This window comes from Anas acuta, chromosome 1 (genome assembly GCF_963932015.1).
Source record: "Anas acuta chromosome 1, bAnaAcu1.1, whole genome shotgun sequence".
Lineage (NCBI taxonomy): Eukaryota > Metazoa > Chordata > Aves > Anseriformes > Anatidae > Anas > Anas acuta.
The window spans coordinates 7,235,195-7,252,607 of NC_088979.1; the positions used below are offsets into that span (position 1 = coordinate 7,235,195).

Below are 17,413 nucleotides of genomic sequence, written 5' to 3' on the forward strand. Positions count from 1 at the left end.
ATCCCTGTATTTCTAACTCTCAAAACAATAGAAGTTTTTGAAATTCAGTGATTATTGAGTTGATTCATCTAACTGCAATATTTATAAAAAGCACTGGTATAAAAAAAAAAAAAAAAAAAAAAAGAACACGTTACTTAGATTGTAAAAATCTATGGCTTACTTCAAAACAAACACAGTTCTTAAAAGCAAAGTCATTTCAGCCATATATTTATTATTATTTATTATTATTATTATTATATATTTTTAACTGTTATTTCTATTTTCTTTCATCCAAAAGCCACATGCAGACATTAGGAAATAGAGAGCTAAATTGACAGACTCTGCAAATCCTGTCATTACTGCAGCAAGGAACTCCCCTTAGCTTTTTTTATTTTGTACAGAAGTCTGACATCTTTGTAGTTGTTTCAAATACCCCAGAACAGCAGAGATAGCCACTTCCAAAACAGAAATTAATTCTCAAGTTTACCTTCAAGTTGTATCCAAATAGCTGAAACAAATTCCATCTCAATTTTAGTGATTGCTCAGCATACAGCTATGAAAAGTTGTGCATCATCCTTCATGTATTTTGATTTGGGAAAAAAAAAAAAAAAAGAAAAACAAAACAAAACAAAACAAAAACAAAACTTTTTATGTTGACATAAGAGGTTTGCATCTTTGAAAGTCTGAATTAAATTTAGTGGAACATTAGACAGAAAACACAACCAGGGCTATCATGTCTTATTTCTATCATCTTAGGCAAGCCATAAGGCAAATCTTTTTTTTAACTTTGGTCTGGAGAGCAATCAGTCTGTCAGTCCTATGGACATGCCACAAAACAGTTCCAGCAACCTACAACCTGATGAGTCACCATAAGAGAATGGAAGACTGAAACCGTGTTGTGTGTCACGTGCCACCAGAGTAATGCAGGGCAGATTAAAGACACTGCTGCACTGCAAGTTCCTGTGACAGTAAGGAGCTTATTAGGTGAATCTGCCTGGGTGTTCCTAGGAGTGGACTGCATTGCATTTTACAGAAAAGTTAAAAAAAAAAAAAGTTTTGAATCTCTGATTCTAGGGAAACGCCTTTTTATTCTCAAATACGGTGAACAACTTATCCATGAGTGAATACCCAAGCCAAATATTAGAGAAATTTAGCAATAATAAGGGACTACCACAGAGCTTGTGCAGTTGTGGCCAATTACCAGTGTTACAAACAGCCTCCTCCTCCCCTCCAAATTCCACAATTCCCTTCCTATGCCCCCTTGCATCTCCCTGAAAATCCCAGAAGCCAAATTATATGTCAAGGGGAGAAAATGTTCTTGGCTTCTCCAGGCATCTAGGAGAGGCTTTGAAGCATGGGATTAATTAAATACAAATCTAAATATGGTGCCACAAATCATGCAAATCAAGCACTAACATATTTATGGCTGAACAATCATCAGGAGACAGCATGTGTGTAGATAAACTATAAATCATTACAATCATTGGTTAGTACACTATATAGCATGTATTTTCCCTTTTCAGTATTTATATGAAAACATACAGAACATCTTGTGCAGAAATGCTTCCATGATCCGTGTAGCTGTGTCTATTTCCCAACTGCTTTTTCTGCCCCATAAAGTTACGTATCATTAAAAATATTAACACTCGTAAAAGACCTAACACATTAATAGGAGACAGAAATTTTACTAGAAAAGTACTACCTGCTTTTCTTTTAAACACAATGGCTTTTGCAAAGTAATATTATGTTAACAATGCAGGCAGAAGAGGCTGAATGCCCTCTTGAGACACAGCAGAAAATGTGGGATAAATGGCATATCCCCAGGTTCCTGACTCTTGAGAGAACAGAGCCTCATGGTTTGTGCTGTTCTTTTGTTTTGTTTTGTCTTCTTTTTCCTTTTTTTTTTTTTTTTTAAATAAAAAATAAATGTATGTTAAAATCTAAAAATGTCTCAGCATATTTTGTTTCTTTCTTTTCCATATGCAATGTGTCCATACCGAACACAAGCCAGAAGCATGCCAAGGTGGCCAAGAAGTTATCCTGGCCTGCATCAGAACGAGCGTGGCCAGCAGGACCAGGGAGGTGATTGTCCCCTTGTGCATGGCACTGGTGAGGTTGCACCTCAAGACCTATGTTCATCTTTGGGCCCTTCACCACAGGAAGGATGTGGAGTTGATCCTGCGTGTTCAGAGAAGTTCAGTGAAGCTGGTGAAGGGACTGGAAAACAAGACTTAAGAGAAACTGATGAAGGATCTGGGGCTGTTTATTCTTGGGAAAAGGAGGCTAAGTAGGGACCATATTGTGCTCTACAACTACCTGAAACGAGGTTGCATTGAGGTGGGTGCTGGTCTCTTTCTTCAGGTGCCAAGTGATGCAATGAAACAGCTTCAAATTGCACCACTGGAGGTTTAGATTGGATATCAGTAAGACATTCTTCATGGAAAGGGTGGGTAGACATCAGAACAGGCTGAGCATGGAAGTGCTGGAGTCCCCATCCCTGAAGGCATTTAAGAGACGTGTGGACGTGGCCCTAAGGGACACAGTTTAGTGGTGGGCTCGGTAATTAGGTGCGTGCTTGGATTTGATGTACTTAAGGATCTTTTCCAACCTAAATAATTCTATGGTCTTTCAAACCAGAATCGTATGTACAGTCATTATGCTAAGGAACCCATATTTGCCAGAAAATATTTTGCGATGCTTCATGTTATTGTGGACCCAGAACATTCCCTACACTGCTAACATGATTGCTAACTTTAGTGCTGGGAACAAAAAAGTCACCACTTGCTAATCCAAATATACAAATACAAATGAACGTAAAGGAATGTTGTTCTCTAAGGCAGCTGGACTGGGAGAGTGTCTGTCGGATCTGACCCAGAATGTTGTAGACTTCTCAAAGTCCTTTGTCAGTCAATAGAACTGGATAGGGAATACTTATAACAATATTACTTGTCTTTCAAAATAACATATTAACATATTCTGCATTTCTGCTTTGAAATATTGCCAATAACCTGTTCAACTGTCACTTAAAAGATGTACAAATGAGTTTATTCAGTTGCTGCAAATGCAGCACAATGATCCATCAAGGCAAGATGCTGAATTAAGATGCATTTTCCTGAACCTCACAAATTAGGAGCTGTTGCTTAAATACACTCTTAAGAGCACAGCAGCCCAAGGATGGGACAGCAGCTTCTTTCTGCACATGCACTCTGTGTTATCCTTCCTAACAGTGTAAGCAGTACGTGATATCTTGGCTCACAACACCTAGCTCCCTCAATAGCCTTGAAGAATAAAAGAAGAAAATGAAGAAAATGAAGTTTGCAAGCTAAATAAGCAGAATTATTTGGTTTCCCCTTAACTGCCATTTTACTGGCACTTAAGGGTACTAGCTGAGTGAAAAGATTTGCCTTAGGTAGCTAAAATGGCTCTGGGTACTTCCACAGCCATGAGTAACTTAACAGAATGGCCAGTTGCATTTGGGACTCCAGGAACCTGAATGGAGCAATCTTCTCTTTCAAAACCACATCCAATGACCAATCATTTTTTTGTACTGCTAGGAGAGCCAGTATCTCTCGGAACAGACCTTCTGCTTTAGCACCACAGCAGAATGCCTCAAAGCTAGCTCTCACCTTGTGTCACCATGCAAAAAGCTCTCAAATGATACGCTGCAATTTCAGCAACAGTGCCAAGGGCCTTCAAAGAGCACTTGCAGCTCATACTTCAGAATTTGGTTGCTCACTGCCCTTTTTGAAGCCATGACCCATCTATAATATTGGGTTTAACTAACAAACCTCTCTAGCGCTGGTAAGGAAACAGCTCAGTGATGCTATTTCTTTTAGAAGACACTGACTGTGAAAAACTCTTTTCTGGTATTGTTTGAAAAAACAACTAACTGAAAATAGTTTATTGATGTTGACAATAAACTATTTAGAAAATATGTGAAAATTTCCACTTTTATGTAAGTTTTCAAAACAAAATACCTGTATGCATTTTTGCAGATAATATATCCAGGATACTTCCTGAGATTATATGTTTTTTCTTGAAAACATTTCCAGACAAAAGACCCAAAAATTTAATAGCAAATAGAGCTGAATTAAAGTGAGTTCGGTATCGTCTTCTGAGCTAGGAAATTACCGAAGGTGGGAATCCACTTGTTCTGTTTCTCCCTTTCAACAGAACAATAGAAAACTCACACACACTTATTGGAGAGGTGTTTAGAGGCCCTCTTTCATACAGACTGCTCTTTAAGTAAAATTTGTACCTTGGACTTCTTAAAACAACAGCTCAACCTACAAGTGGTAATCAGCCCACTCTCCCTCCACGTCTCCTTCCCCAGCCACGACACAAGGAAAAGCTGTTTCTTGTGCTCCAGCTGTTAGCATTAGTGTGCGCCTCTGATCTGAACAAGCAGGTGACTGTAGGTGCCAGCAGTCTTTGTCTCTTGGCCAGAAAAGTACCTCCAGTGTTACAAACTGCATCCATTCATGGCTCATGGAAAGCCTCAGGTCACTGCCTTTACTCCAACTCCTGCCTCCAACAGATCTCTTACAGATAGTGTAACACTGGGACCATAGGTACAAAATCACTGAATGAATAAAAAAAAAATCATTTTGTGATGTTAAAAGTGATAGAGATAGCCAGTGCACTGCAGAAAGGCAAGGAGCCTTTATGAAGGCAACAGGGACATAAAAAACTTGCCTATTAGCTTTTATTTTATTTTATTTTATTTTATTTTATTTTATTTTATTTTATTTTATTTTATTTTATTTTATTTTATTTTATTTCATTTCATTTCATTTCATTTCATTTCATTTCATTTCATTATTTTTTTTTCCTGATAAACAGAATCATAAATGAATGTGTCAAAAAAGAACTCAATGTACTGGAGTGCAGTTCTTTGCTCTGACATACTAAAGGACAAACTGTGAAAGAAAGCCAGATCCTGGCAAAAAAAAAAAAAAAAAAAAAAAAAAAAATCAGATCTATCAGAATCAGGATGACAAAATGTAAATTAATAAATGCTGTCTAGTACATGCTCTAGGAATCAGGGATCTGTGCACTGAATTTGGTACTGAAGTACTAACTAAGAAGCATTTTTTTACAAGATGCTCTGTGTCTACACTATGTCTGAAGACAATTGCTTCTCCCAAAAGTATCAAGCAGAGAAAAAGTTTGCTCAGAACTTTATATAAAGAAACCTCCACCTTTGAAGCTGTTGCTGACTTATTTACCATCACATCTATACATAAGACTGAATTTTCAAATAAAGCTTTTTTTTTTTTTTTTTTTTTTTTTAGGTTAGCAAATATAACTGTTTCACTACTGTTGCTCCTTTTATTTTTTATTTGCAAAGATGACTATTTTCCAAATCAACATAGACTTCAAAACACCTCATTGACTTCGACTTGTATCCCCAGATTAAAGGCCACCACTAAGGCCAACTCTGAAACATTTTCCTCTATTATCCATCTATTATGATTTCCTTTATTGTGTCTATGCAATATAAATGACAAAATGCTTCTCTATGTGGATGTACATACAAATAACATACATAAACACCTAATTCCTTCTCATAGCCCACTCAATGCTCACTGTAGGCCAAGAAAAAAGAGGTGATTCTCTGAAGCACACCATCTCACCATAATATGGCAAAAAAAAACACCAAGTGTTGGCCAAGGCCAGTACCTTGGGCACCCCTCATACAAGGAATCAGCCCAACTGATGTAGGTTGATTCATTATGGGCACGGCACAAGATGGGGACTTTCCTAAACAGTGCCATTGGAATTATGTGTAATAAAGGAGTTTAAGGTACAGAGTTCAAAATTAAATATAAGGAAGGACGTACACAGAAAAAACCTGAACAATTTCACTTTATCTAAACAGAAGTGGATGTTATTGCAAAGACATTGAAAATACTGAAGTAACTTTCCAGTGCATCCATAACTTAGATTCGAAGTAACTGAACTAGGCTTAGAAGTGGCCTTTAATTTTATTTATTTATTTTTTTAAAAAACACTATTTCATTTTCTCTTTATAAATTCTACGCCTTCGGAAGACAAGAAACTCTTTGCTTTATATATACATTTTATTTTATTTTATTTTATTTTATTTTATTTTATTTTATTTTATTTTATTTTATTTTATTTTATTTTATGATACAATAAACTTTAGCTCCTTAGAAAATATTTATAGCTTTTTGTGATTAAAATTAAAAGACAGCCTACTTCTGGGTAACATAGCTTCATACATTGTTTTAACACTGGCTTTATTCTGGCATCAATAGTCATATGTATCTTGTATGTAGGAGAAAATGTATAATACATCAGAAACTTTTTTTTTTCCCATTTGATAATAGATTTGATTATTGATTCAAAAAATGAAGCTTTTTTATATATAGCAATCACCTTCAGTCAACAGAGCATCACTTTTTTTGGACCAAAATACAAGATAAAGTATAGCTACACTATCTGACAATACTGTGCCTTACTGCTTCTCTGTTCAGTGGAAAGATATTAGAACCATTTCCATCAAAAAATTGATTCAGTCTCTAGAGAGAGTGCCCATGTTCAGTGTAGGCTAAAGCTGGTTAAACTCTAGTCTATACTGATTCAGTTAAGTACAAATATATTTCAAAAATCTATTTCAACATTTTTTTTTTCATTGTGAAAGTATGACAAAAGAATTTGGCATTGACATAACATAATACAAAGCTTTTGGATGAGATTAAAGTGGTTTTTTGTTGTTGTTTTTTTTTTTTTTTTTTTTTTTTTAAAGAGAGAAATGAAAACATATGCATCAGTGGAGGAAGGGTGAATAATTTTTAATAGTAAAACCATACAAGTGTCACTGTGATTTCCATTTCACAGTACTGGGTTACATGCACTGTAATCATCACTAATTGCTTATAGGCACCTGTACACATCCTGGTTGCTTTACACTTTGTTGGCAGCTCCCTTGCCAATAAGTAAAAATCTACAGATTTATTGACAGCTAAGAGGGCGTTGCAGATTTATTAAAGATTTCAATTACACCTCGAGTTCAAAAAAAGAGAAAAGCAGGTCACGTTTTCTCTCAGTAATAAATGTAACTAATAGAACTAACTCCCCTCCCTCCCTATTCTCTCTACTAAAATCTCCCCATTCAACTCCATGCAAGATGAGAAAACGACCCAGTTACAGAAGCAGGCAAAGTCCGTTATATGGGTTGAGGGGACAGTAAATAAACACATCCCTTTGTCCCACACCGGGATGGAGTTCAAAGGCTGCAGGACCCCGAGACAGGACCCAAACCATCTTAACAGGAAAACTCTTCTGGGAGGACACCGCGATTTCCAGAGGCCACCGAGCAGCGGCAATTCGCTCCCCGGACCTTCCCCACCGACCCCACGCGTGGCAGCTCTCAGGGATGCGCCGCCAAGCAGCGCAGACCCCAGGCAGAGCACACGAGCGCTCGCCACCTCCAAACCTCGCTTTTTCTTGCCCTGCAGCATCCCCAGGGGAGGGTGCGAGATGGGCTCACCTGCAGCGGGGAAGGGGCCCAGCCGTGGCTGGGGGCTGCCTCCGACCACCACTCCCCCGCTGTGCCCTGAGGCTCGCCGGGGGCTTTGTGGGGGCTCCTCCGCTCGGCGTCCCGCACAGCGATGAACTTGCTCCCGCTCCGCCTCGCAAGCGTCTGGGATGTAGCAGGGGGGCCGCTTTGGGGCTGGGGGAGGCCGCAGGAGCAGCGGGACCCCCTGGCTGTGGGATGCCCGCTGCTGACCGCCCCCGGCCCCGCAACCCCACTGTGCAGGTGCCCGTGCATGGGCTCTGCGATGCCCGACCCCGCGCTGCAGCGCTCCCCGCTGCGGGAGGGAGCGCCTAGCGCCCGCATCCCCTTCTGGATGACAAGCCACGGGAGGAAAAGAGGGGGAGAAAAAGAAAAAAAAAAAAAAAAAAAGGAAAGAAAGAAAAAAAAAAAAAACAACAACCCACAGCACAACACTCTTGCAATTTGGAGATTTAGTCTTTTCTAGCTGGCCCTAACACAAGTCGGAGGCATCCTGCTGGAGCTGATGCATACGTGATTCCTTGTGGATACAGCATTGAGACAAAATAGTGGAAAAGATCCCCCCTTTGCCAATGATCGCAACAAAAACACTGTTGTTTTTGTTTTTTATTTTTTATTTATTTATTTATTTATTTTCCCTGCATGCCTGAAAAGACCTTGTCAACAAAATTGCATCAGAAGAGGCAAACATGCTCAGGAGAATGTTATCTGCCCTACATGCTAAACCATGGTGTAAGCTCTGGTAGGTACCAGCATACTCAGACACAGTGGAAAGAGAACAAGAAGCTGGTTTTAAAAATAAGGGCACTTGGAAATGATCTGTACAACAACACATCAGCAACAGCTCATATCTATATAAATGTGAATATATTAGTTAGGGCTAAGATCTTCAAAGTTATGACTGACATATAATTTTCTCAGCCTGCACAAATTCATGCTTGTCAATAACCTTCTGTACAGGGTTTTCAGTAAATCCCCTCTGGGGGGCTCCTTACTGACACAAGCTACTCCAAATTTTCCCACAGTCTTTATTTGCCAGCATTTGCTTTTCATTGTTCTCATGGAGTGACAGTGGTGTATGTATGAAATCCAGGGTGATTCTTTCACACACCTAAGGAGATTTGGGGACATGCTCGTCTTGTGTGACCAACTCTTTAGCTCCTTAAGACTTAGTGGTCTTGGACCCTCGTGTATCTACACTTACTGGAGGCTTTAGATTTCTTTCAACAGCCTATCTCAGCTACTTTTAGCCATTGGACATAATTGTTTTTTAATAATAAATATAGTCCTGTGTCACAGAATGATTTTACTTCCATTTTAAACCCATCTAGGATTTAAGTAAATAAAAAATTACATGGTTTATAAGCAATATTTACAATTTCAACATTTGAAGACTAAAGTAAGTTTACATTCAATGATTTCAAAAAGAAAGAGACAACTATGACCATGTGCAAATATACTTTCAAGAAAGATAAATTATTTTTTTTTTTTATTTTTACAAATGCTGTGGTGCAATAAAACTTGAATTCAGTTATTTCAGTTATTCCTTCTGAATTATTAATCTAAATAATCTAAAATTTAAAAAATAAGTTTAGCTCTTGCTAAAATACATGATACAACCTGGTGGCAATCCTTGATGACAAACTATGGCAATGCTCTAACACTGGAGAAAATATTTTGACAACATTCATTCAAATTGTCCTATATGAAACTAAGATCAGTTTTAAGTGTATTTTCATTCCAGATGCCAGTCCCAAATTATACTACAATAGCATTATAATGCAAAGTTATCATAGAATCACAGAATGATTTGGGTTGAAAGGGACTGTAAAGCCCATCCAGTTCCAATCCCCTGCCATGGGCAGGGACACCTCCCAGTAGATCAGGTTGCTCAAAGCCCCATCCAGCCTGGCTTTATTTAGTTTTATAAAGTTTATTCAGAACTTTGCTGAAAAGCCAAGATCATGCATGTAGTCATATCTTCTCACATACCAAGTGCCCAGCTGCAAGTGCTCTCACAGCCCTGCACTCAGGTAAGGTCACTTCATGTTTGAAAAATAAATATTAATGCACTTCTGAACTGCAGGTGCAGATATGGAAGCCAGCAGTTAAAAAACCTGATTTAAGGGAGTCTACAGGGTAATCGTTGCTAGAAGTAAGGTAAATGTAAAGATAATGAAAATGATCCTGGTTTTGCAGTTCTGCATACAGAGTGGAGGTGTTCAAGCTGCTCAGGCAGCTGCTCTTCTCTAGTGTTTATGGGTAACTCAGCTCCCAACAACTTTTGGATGACAATCTACATCATTTCTGCATTGTTTCCAACAGGACTACCCCTATGCAAGAACCACCAATCAATGTTATAAATTGTATATATAATAGCTTATTTTATAATCATAATAATACCGTATGTGTATATAAAGACATATATGTCTATATAAAGACATATGCATATATAAAGACAGAACACTAGCAATGCCTTATGTGGATTTCATTTTCATCATGGTAAGCCTGTATTAGCCATGTACATTAATATCAGCTTAAGAGAAAAAGAACTAGTTCATATTTTTGGGGGCGTTTTTCTTTTGGTTACACAGAAAACTACCCAGTCTGCTCCATGATATACTGCTGCTATTTCAGCTTCCTTACACACCTGTTTTGAGTGGCCAGAACCTAAAAAACAGATTAAATATTTATTTCAAAGCTATTTGGTGAAATCTGGCTAATTGAAGAAGTCAGAAAAAGTTCACTTATTAATTTTAAGAGTTACTCAAAAAACGAAGATTCTATCCACCGTGTGACCAACAACACACCTACACTCATAAATAATGGATAAAACCACTCGCACCAGAGAACTAAAATGTCTGTTACCAACACCATAGTCTTACGTTTTAAAACATCAGGTCACCCTTTAATGACCTTCCTACACCCGTCCAAATGAGGCAGACCTGCAAAGGCATCCTCTTGGCTGCAATGTGAATTCATACTCTGCTACTATACTACATTTGAAATGGACTCTTATCAGAATGTGAGAAAGATTTTTTCTTTTATTTTCTTTTCTTTTTCCAAAAGAATTTGACACCACTGAACTTGCCCTGAACCTACACTATCCCCCTAAAGTATTAGAAAATTTATTAGAGTATTAAAGTATTAGAAAAAGTATTTAGGTATTAGAAAATACCTAAATAATAAAAAAATATATCCCATTAATAAAAGATTTAACAGAAACAAGTCCACTTTTATTTTTTCCCTTTTTGAAACAAAAACACTCAAATATGGGATGTACATGTGCAGCTAATTGCTAGACAACAGGATAAGATGGATTCAAAAGATAATGTGATTTCATCTGCTTTTAACTGAACCACTGTATTAGGTATAGGGTGGCATGCACTTCTGGCTCAACTTGGATTAACACATGGCTAAAATCCTCATGCTCAACTATCCTCCTAATTTGATAACTGGTACACAAAACAAAACTGAATATATTGTGCAGTACACTCCATGAACTGTGTTTGACCCACTATTGTTATGGAAAAATCTCACTAATTTTCTTTTAAAAATATTAACTAGGCATGACAAAATGGAGCAAGTAGATTTAGCTGATATTCTACCAGCACAAATAACTGTAACTGGATTACAGTAATGCTGGACACACACCAAAAATAAACACTGAGAAGAGTTTGCTTCAGGCAAAAATGTACATATGGGAAACAAAAAGTGCATATGGGAAAGAAAAATGATTAATAGAGTTCTGAAGGGAAGCTAGAAGCATGGGAGAAGATGATTTAGATGTAGTAACAGTTTTTCCCTCTGAACAAGAAAGCAATATTATGCAATCATAAAAAAAAAAAAAAAACAAAACAAAACAAAACAAAAAAAAAACAAACACACAGGATGAAGGAACAGTAATAACCATGGAGTAGACCATTGCTTATCCAATGGTCTTAAAATTTCCACAGATGTTTTGCTAGAAAGAAAAATAACAAGGAGAACAATTAGTAATATGACAGCAAGGCACAGAAAATCATATGCAAATTCCTTGCAACTTATATATATATGTAGTTGAAAAGTGATAATGGTTTGCAGAGAAATAATAGTCTTAGTGGTGATACAGGCTAGAAGAAATGGTTGCAATTAGTCCAAGAATCATCCAGGAGTCAAGTGATATGGCACAACTCATTACTCTCACAGGATACCTTGGAAATCTTGGGCAAATCACTTGATTTCAGGGACTATCTCATATGTAACATTGAAAAAAAGGAAAAAAGGAAAAAAGGAAAGAAAAAAACCAAACTCTTAATTTAATGAAGCCAGAACACAAGAGGCAAGGGAAAAGAGATGTCTGAAACCAGCCCAGTTTCTGTTTCAGATCTTCCCACCCCTCCCTTCCTCCTGGTGCATGAGGCGAGAGAGGCACACAAGACTGTGACACCAACAAATAAGCAGTAAAAAAAGGGGAAATATAATAAATAGTGGCTACTTTAAATTTTCACTATTAAGGAAATGTCACAGGAAATCTTGCCACGGAGCAATATTTTGTTTACTAAAAAGGTTGTGGGATCCCCATATCCTTTCAACAAAAAGATGAAGCTCAAACTTTGAAGTTTGATACGTAAATATCACAGTACTATCTGAGACATGGCTCCTGCATAACACATCTGCCTGCATGATCGATCAAGCGCATGTAGCTTTGATTTCTATGAGAGGGCAGGAAAGCTTAAGGAGTTACAGACACAAACATATCCATTCTCACTGTTAGCTGCATATACTAAGGTTAACATCAAGACAGCAATTTAGGAATCAAGATACAAGGAAGACAAAAATGACAAGAGTTTGGAAGGGAACTGTATCAACAGAAAAAAAAATAAAATAAAATAACAACCCTCAGCTGGGAATATTAAGTCACAGTCAATCATGTCAAAACTGGTGGAGAACAGAGCAGTACGTTTACCAATTTCACATACAAGTGAATGAAACTCACGAAATTGCAGTGGAAAGACTGAAATACAAGTGCCATGCCAACATGTAAATATTCCTTACAGAACCTGCCAATTTCAGGTGGAGATGTGTAATAAATTGTGAAATTCTCTCCTCTTGAGAATTCATTATTTCTGTGCTTTAGTTTACTTTAAACTAAATTCATATAAAGCCATTAGGGAAAGTAACTTAGATGAAACTGCAAAAAGATCTGTTTAGAAAAGGCAGATTAAATGCAGAGGGCAGAAAGGACAAATAGGGTTGTTGCAAGTGTCATTTTCATTATGTGGGGAATTCGTACTGACACCTCTGTTCCAAATGTGCTTTAGGACAAAGAGGGCCAGGTTCAAGACTTTCCCAAAACACTTAAATATAATTTTCAACCTCCACCCACTATCATGTGGCAAGCACTGCTGAGTCCAAGGACTTTAACCCCTTTAGCAACCCTTCACTTTACAGTCTAATACTTGCACTTTGGGGCAAATTTAAGACAGCTTTTGTAAGACTTGATTCTGCATTTTCAATTCTTTTGGGAATTGTGCTTCAGAACTGCAGGATCAGCTTAATACTCCAAGACTGTTTTGTACGTAGTAGAAAAGGATACAAAGAAATGCTCATGGATAATAGTTATTTAAAATTCATATCCCCAAGGTCTGTTGCATGAAGATGTTCAGAACCTTAATTCTTATTTTTGACTGTTAATTTAGAAATAAAACAGCATGTTATTTTCTATGGGTGATTTTTGATTTTGAAAGAGAAATTTAAGTATGTTGGGTCTCCATTCAGATACTAACCTAAACAGTAAATGTATACCATAAATACCCATGAGATATACACAGTAATTTAATTAGGACTTTTATTACTGAGTCACATTACATTAAGATACAAGCACTGCATGCATTGCATAATGAAAGAGTACAATACAACCAAGTTAGTCTTTCTGCAGGATTATATTTTTATTCTTCTGCTGACAATCCAGGTAGAAAATAAAGAATGCAAATTAGTCAGCTCAGGCAATCTTTTCTAGGTGTAGTACCTATTACAGCATCCCATTTCTAACCAATTGCTTAACATTAAAATTATTTTGAAAGAACCTAGCTCAAAATCATTTGCAGACAATGAGACATTTTTTCTCTCTTATGAAGATATTTGGGTTATCATAGAATCACATAATATCCTGAGTTAGAAGGACCACAAGGATCACTGAGTCCAACTCCTTGCTCCATGCAGCACCACCCAGATCCTATGTCTGACAGCATTGTCCAAATGCTTCTTGAATTCCAGCAGTCTTGGTGCCATGACCACTGTCCTGGGCAGCCCGTCCCTGTGCCCAACCACCCTCTTAGTGAAGAACCTTTTTCTAACACCCATCCTGACACTCCCCTGTCCCAGCTCCATGCCATTACCTTGGGTCCTAATTGTACATTATGTGCCATAATACACAATATATTAAAATATTTTGGCATAGTTCTGGGACTGTCTTAGTGGTAAGTTTTCACAGCAGATGAGTGGAAAACAGATGGATGTGACCACATTGCACAGCCAGAAGGGACAAGGTTTATAGCATGCATTACTGAGAATTCAAGTAGCTAAACTAATTCTTCAGCCTTATTCTTTAGGAAAATAAGGACAAAATAAAAACAAATAAAAACAGCTAACACATTTGACTGGAACACAACTGATTCAATATTAAAAAAATAATGAAAATCTGTCTTGTTTTTCTATAGATATGAATCAATCCATACCTGGCCAAACTGAGATTTCATTTCAGTAGCAAACAGTGTCTAAAAAGATTTCCCAAGCAGAAAAATCCTAGCATGTTTTTGTAATGGAATTGCATACGGAACAAGAAATAAGAAAGAGAGACACAGGAGCAAGATGAACCCTCCATCTTATTGTGGCTTCACATTTAGATGAACTTTACCCATAATCACAGTCCTTCTGGACATAGGAGGTGTATATACATTTCATGTATTTTTCCTTCTCAGGACCAGTTGCTCTTTGCTGTAAATCAGCAAGAAGCCACTGAGAACTGATAAGGTAAAATTCTAGGGTTGGTGTTATGCTGGTCAAACTAGATCATCTCAATAGTGTAGACAGCACTTGAACGTATGAATAAAACCACACTAATAAGTAGTTTCTCTGTATTAGTAGATGTAAAGGCAGCCTGCTATTCAGGACTCCATTCAGCTTTAGGGAGAGAAAACAAAAGTAGATAGGCTTCCCAAAGTGCCACTTTGGAGAAAGATCCCCTGGATGCACATGGTGAGGGACTGACCATGTGCCTGAGCAATCTACAGCTGCTTTGGTCATATGGATGATAAATGAGAGCACTTTTTGTCCTTTAAACTGCGAGGATAATTTTTATTTTAAAAACATCCAGGAAAGTTAACTGTCTAACAAAATATAGGGCTTTGCTTGGAACCACTTGCTGTCTTAGAAAAACAATCTGGTCCCTCTAACAAGATCACATGGAAAGCACATTAGCTTGTGAGGGAAATAGAGATGTTGTATATTGTCAAGTAGCAAATTACATTTAGGTAATTCAAACTAGTCTGGTCTGTTTCTCCTCTCATTAGAAGTCATTGACATTTTATTTTTCTACTGTGTGATGGTAAACAGGATTGGAAGGATCAAGGCCAGAAGAAACATGCAGCCTGAAACTGAAGCCACAACCACCTTTTGATTTCATAGATCTACAATCTATGTTCCTAAAGGAGACTTCAGAATAAATCAAACAACAGTTCAGAAGTTACATACTGAAAACTAGGTAATGATGTGTATTGCAAGGCCTTTGCTTTATTTTGCATCACTTACTGTAACGAATTCCAACATTTATCTAGGAAATCTTCAGTGAAATATCTCTTACTCTGAGAAACATTTGCTTGAGTGAGTTTCAACATCCATCTCCTTGGTTTCATTAGATTATTTCTGTTCTCTCATTTTACTCTAAATCATTCTTTATTCCTCTCAGTAATCACTACTTTCAAATGAAAAGATCAGCAGAGCTCCCATGGTTTGTTAGTCTGTATCTATCCAGTTTTTAAACTGGCTTCTCTTCCATCCCTGTAAGCATTTACTGTTGTTCTTTAACCTTCATCCAGTCTGAAGAGGATTACACCTCTGCAGCCTTAGGTGACAGTAAGTTAGTGAAAGCTTAGTGACCAAAGCACCATCAAACAGCAACAACAACAAAACCCCAAGCAGTCCCTGAAAAACTGATAAAACAGGTTTATTAAAAAAACAGTCCATATATTTGGGGAGTTCTTGTAAGACAGTTCTTGGCAAACTGTAATAGTTACCTTGATGTCCTGGACAATGTGTACAAATACAGCACACAATCTAAATACTAAAAGAATTATGAATACAAAACAAACAAACAAACAAACAAATAAACAAAAAAAAAAACAGTCTATGTACTACTGATCTCAGTAAATGCAAATCCTTAAATTTCAATGTAGTTATATTTTTTACTGTTTATGAAGATTAAGGGTGATTCACCTCAGCCTCTATGGGCTGGCCAGCTGGGTCAGTAGCTTCTGCAACTTCTCAGTCAGCTGTAGTGTAGGTTATTTCATCTAATGTTGCACTCTCATTCAATTCTGTTGCCTTGCCAGATTCTTACACGTTCAGCAATCTCTGTGATCCTTTGTTCATACTCTACTGTTTATTGCAGTTTTGTCAGATGCATTTTTCTGACCTTTGTAAAAAGTCATTGAAAAAACAATTCCGTTATATCAATATATTTTTTTCTTTCTACACACAGTTATTCCTCCAAGGAATTTGTGCAGACTTTTGACAAAATTTTTGCATTACAAAAGATTTGTTTAGTCTTCTTTTGTAAGAATGCTTTATATTTTCAACCATGTTAGGTTATGTAAAGGCAGATTTCCTGGTCTGTATTTCTTTGAATCAACTTTAAAATCTGGTTTTAGAAATTTGCATTTTTCATTATTATTATTATTATTATTGTTATTATTATTGTTATTATTATTGTTATTATCATTCTTGTATTTACAGAACTATCCTAAGAGATAAGATACTCATCATTTTAGTGTTTTCCTAATAATGTAATTCCTCTTTTACTGGCACTTTGATTTTAGGCACTGTTCCTGACTTCTCACTGTAATAAATAAATAAATAAATAAATAAATAAATAAATAAATCTGCAGAGTAGACAGTGAAGCCAATATCTAAATATTTTGTTTTGTTTTGTTTTGTTTTAAATCATTTTCCAGTGGTCTATTTTGTAGTTTGTTCAACTATTCAACCTTCCCAATGACTGTACCTGCTTCTGATGTGCTTAAAAGTATGATGCATAGTGTCTTCATTTGTACTCAGGATTTCAGTTTATCCAAGTAAATCATTCATATGTAAATGTTACTTGAATTCCATAAACAGAATAAATTATTTGCATCAAAGACAGACCAAAAAAAATAAATATATATATATATATGGTAATCAATTAAATATAGTTGAAATGTCCCACTAAAATGCATTTTTAACTTTTGGAACTCACTGTCAGTATACAAAACTGTGCACAAGCTATGGTTATAGTTTGTTTATTTAGATAAATTTTAATTTAGATATAATTACATTCCAGGGCATCAGCATAAATCAATAAATATTGACCAGAATCCCAAGAAAAGCATATAGTATTATTGACAAGTACCTCCGAACTACACTTCTGAAGTTCTGCCTTCCCACCACCAAGCACAGAGCCCTAGCACTTTTTAAAGAGCAAATCTGAAACTAAGTTACACAATGAAAACTTCACAGAAACGTGAAAGTTCAAAAGTATATTTTTAACTACTTCAGAGCGAAACATGATGACACTTTCATCTACCATTTCAATCAAACATAATTTTGTTCTCTCATGACTAATGACTGATTAGTGAATTGCTTTTATGCCAAAAT

General features: G+C 36.8%; 1 protein-coding gene across 30 annotated transcripts in view; it reads right to left on the reverse strand.

Annotated features, from left to right (window-relative positions):
* DLG2 (discs large MAGUK scaffold protein 2) overlaps positions 1 to 17,413 on the reverse strand; it is a 1,027,768-nt gene that overhangs the window by 443,121 nt on the left and 567,234 nt on the right. Inside the window, exon 1 of one of the 30 annotated variants that reach the window (XM_068661901.1) lies at positions 7,496 to 7,861. The exons of the other annotated variants lie outside the window; for them this stretch is intronic. Within the exon in view, the coding sequence (XP_068518002.1) occupies positions 7,496 to 7,846 (351 nt within the window). The 5' untranslated portion in view covers positions 7,847 to 7,861. Of the gene's footprint in view, positions 1 to 7,495; positions 7,862 to 17,413 lie in introns of those variants that run through there. 30 annotated transcript variants of the gene reach the window in all.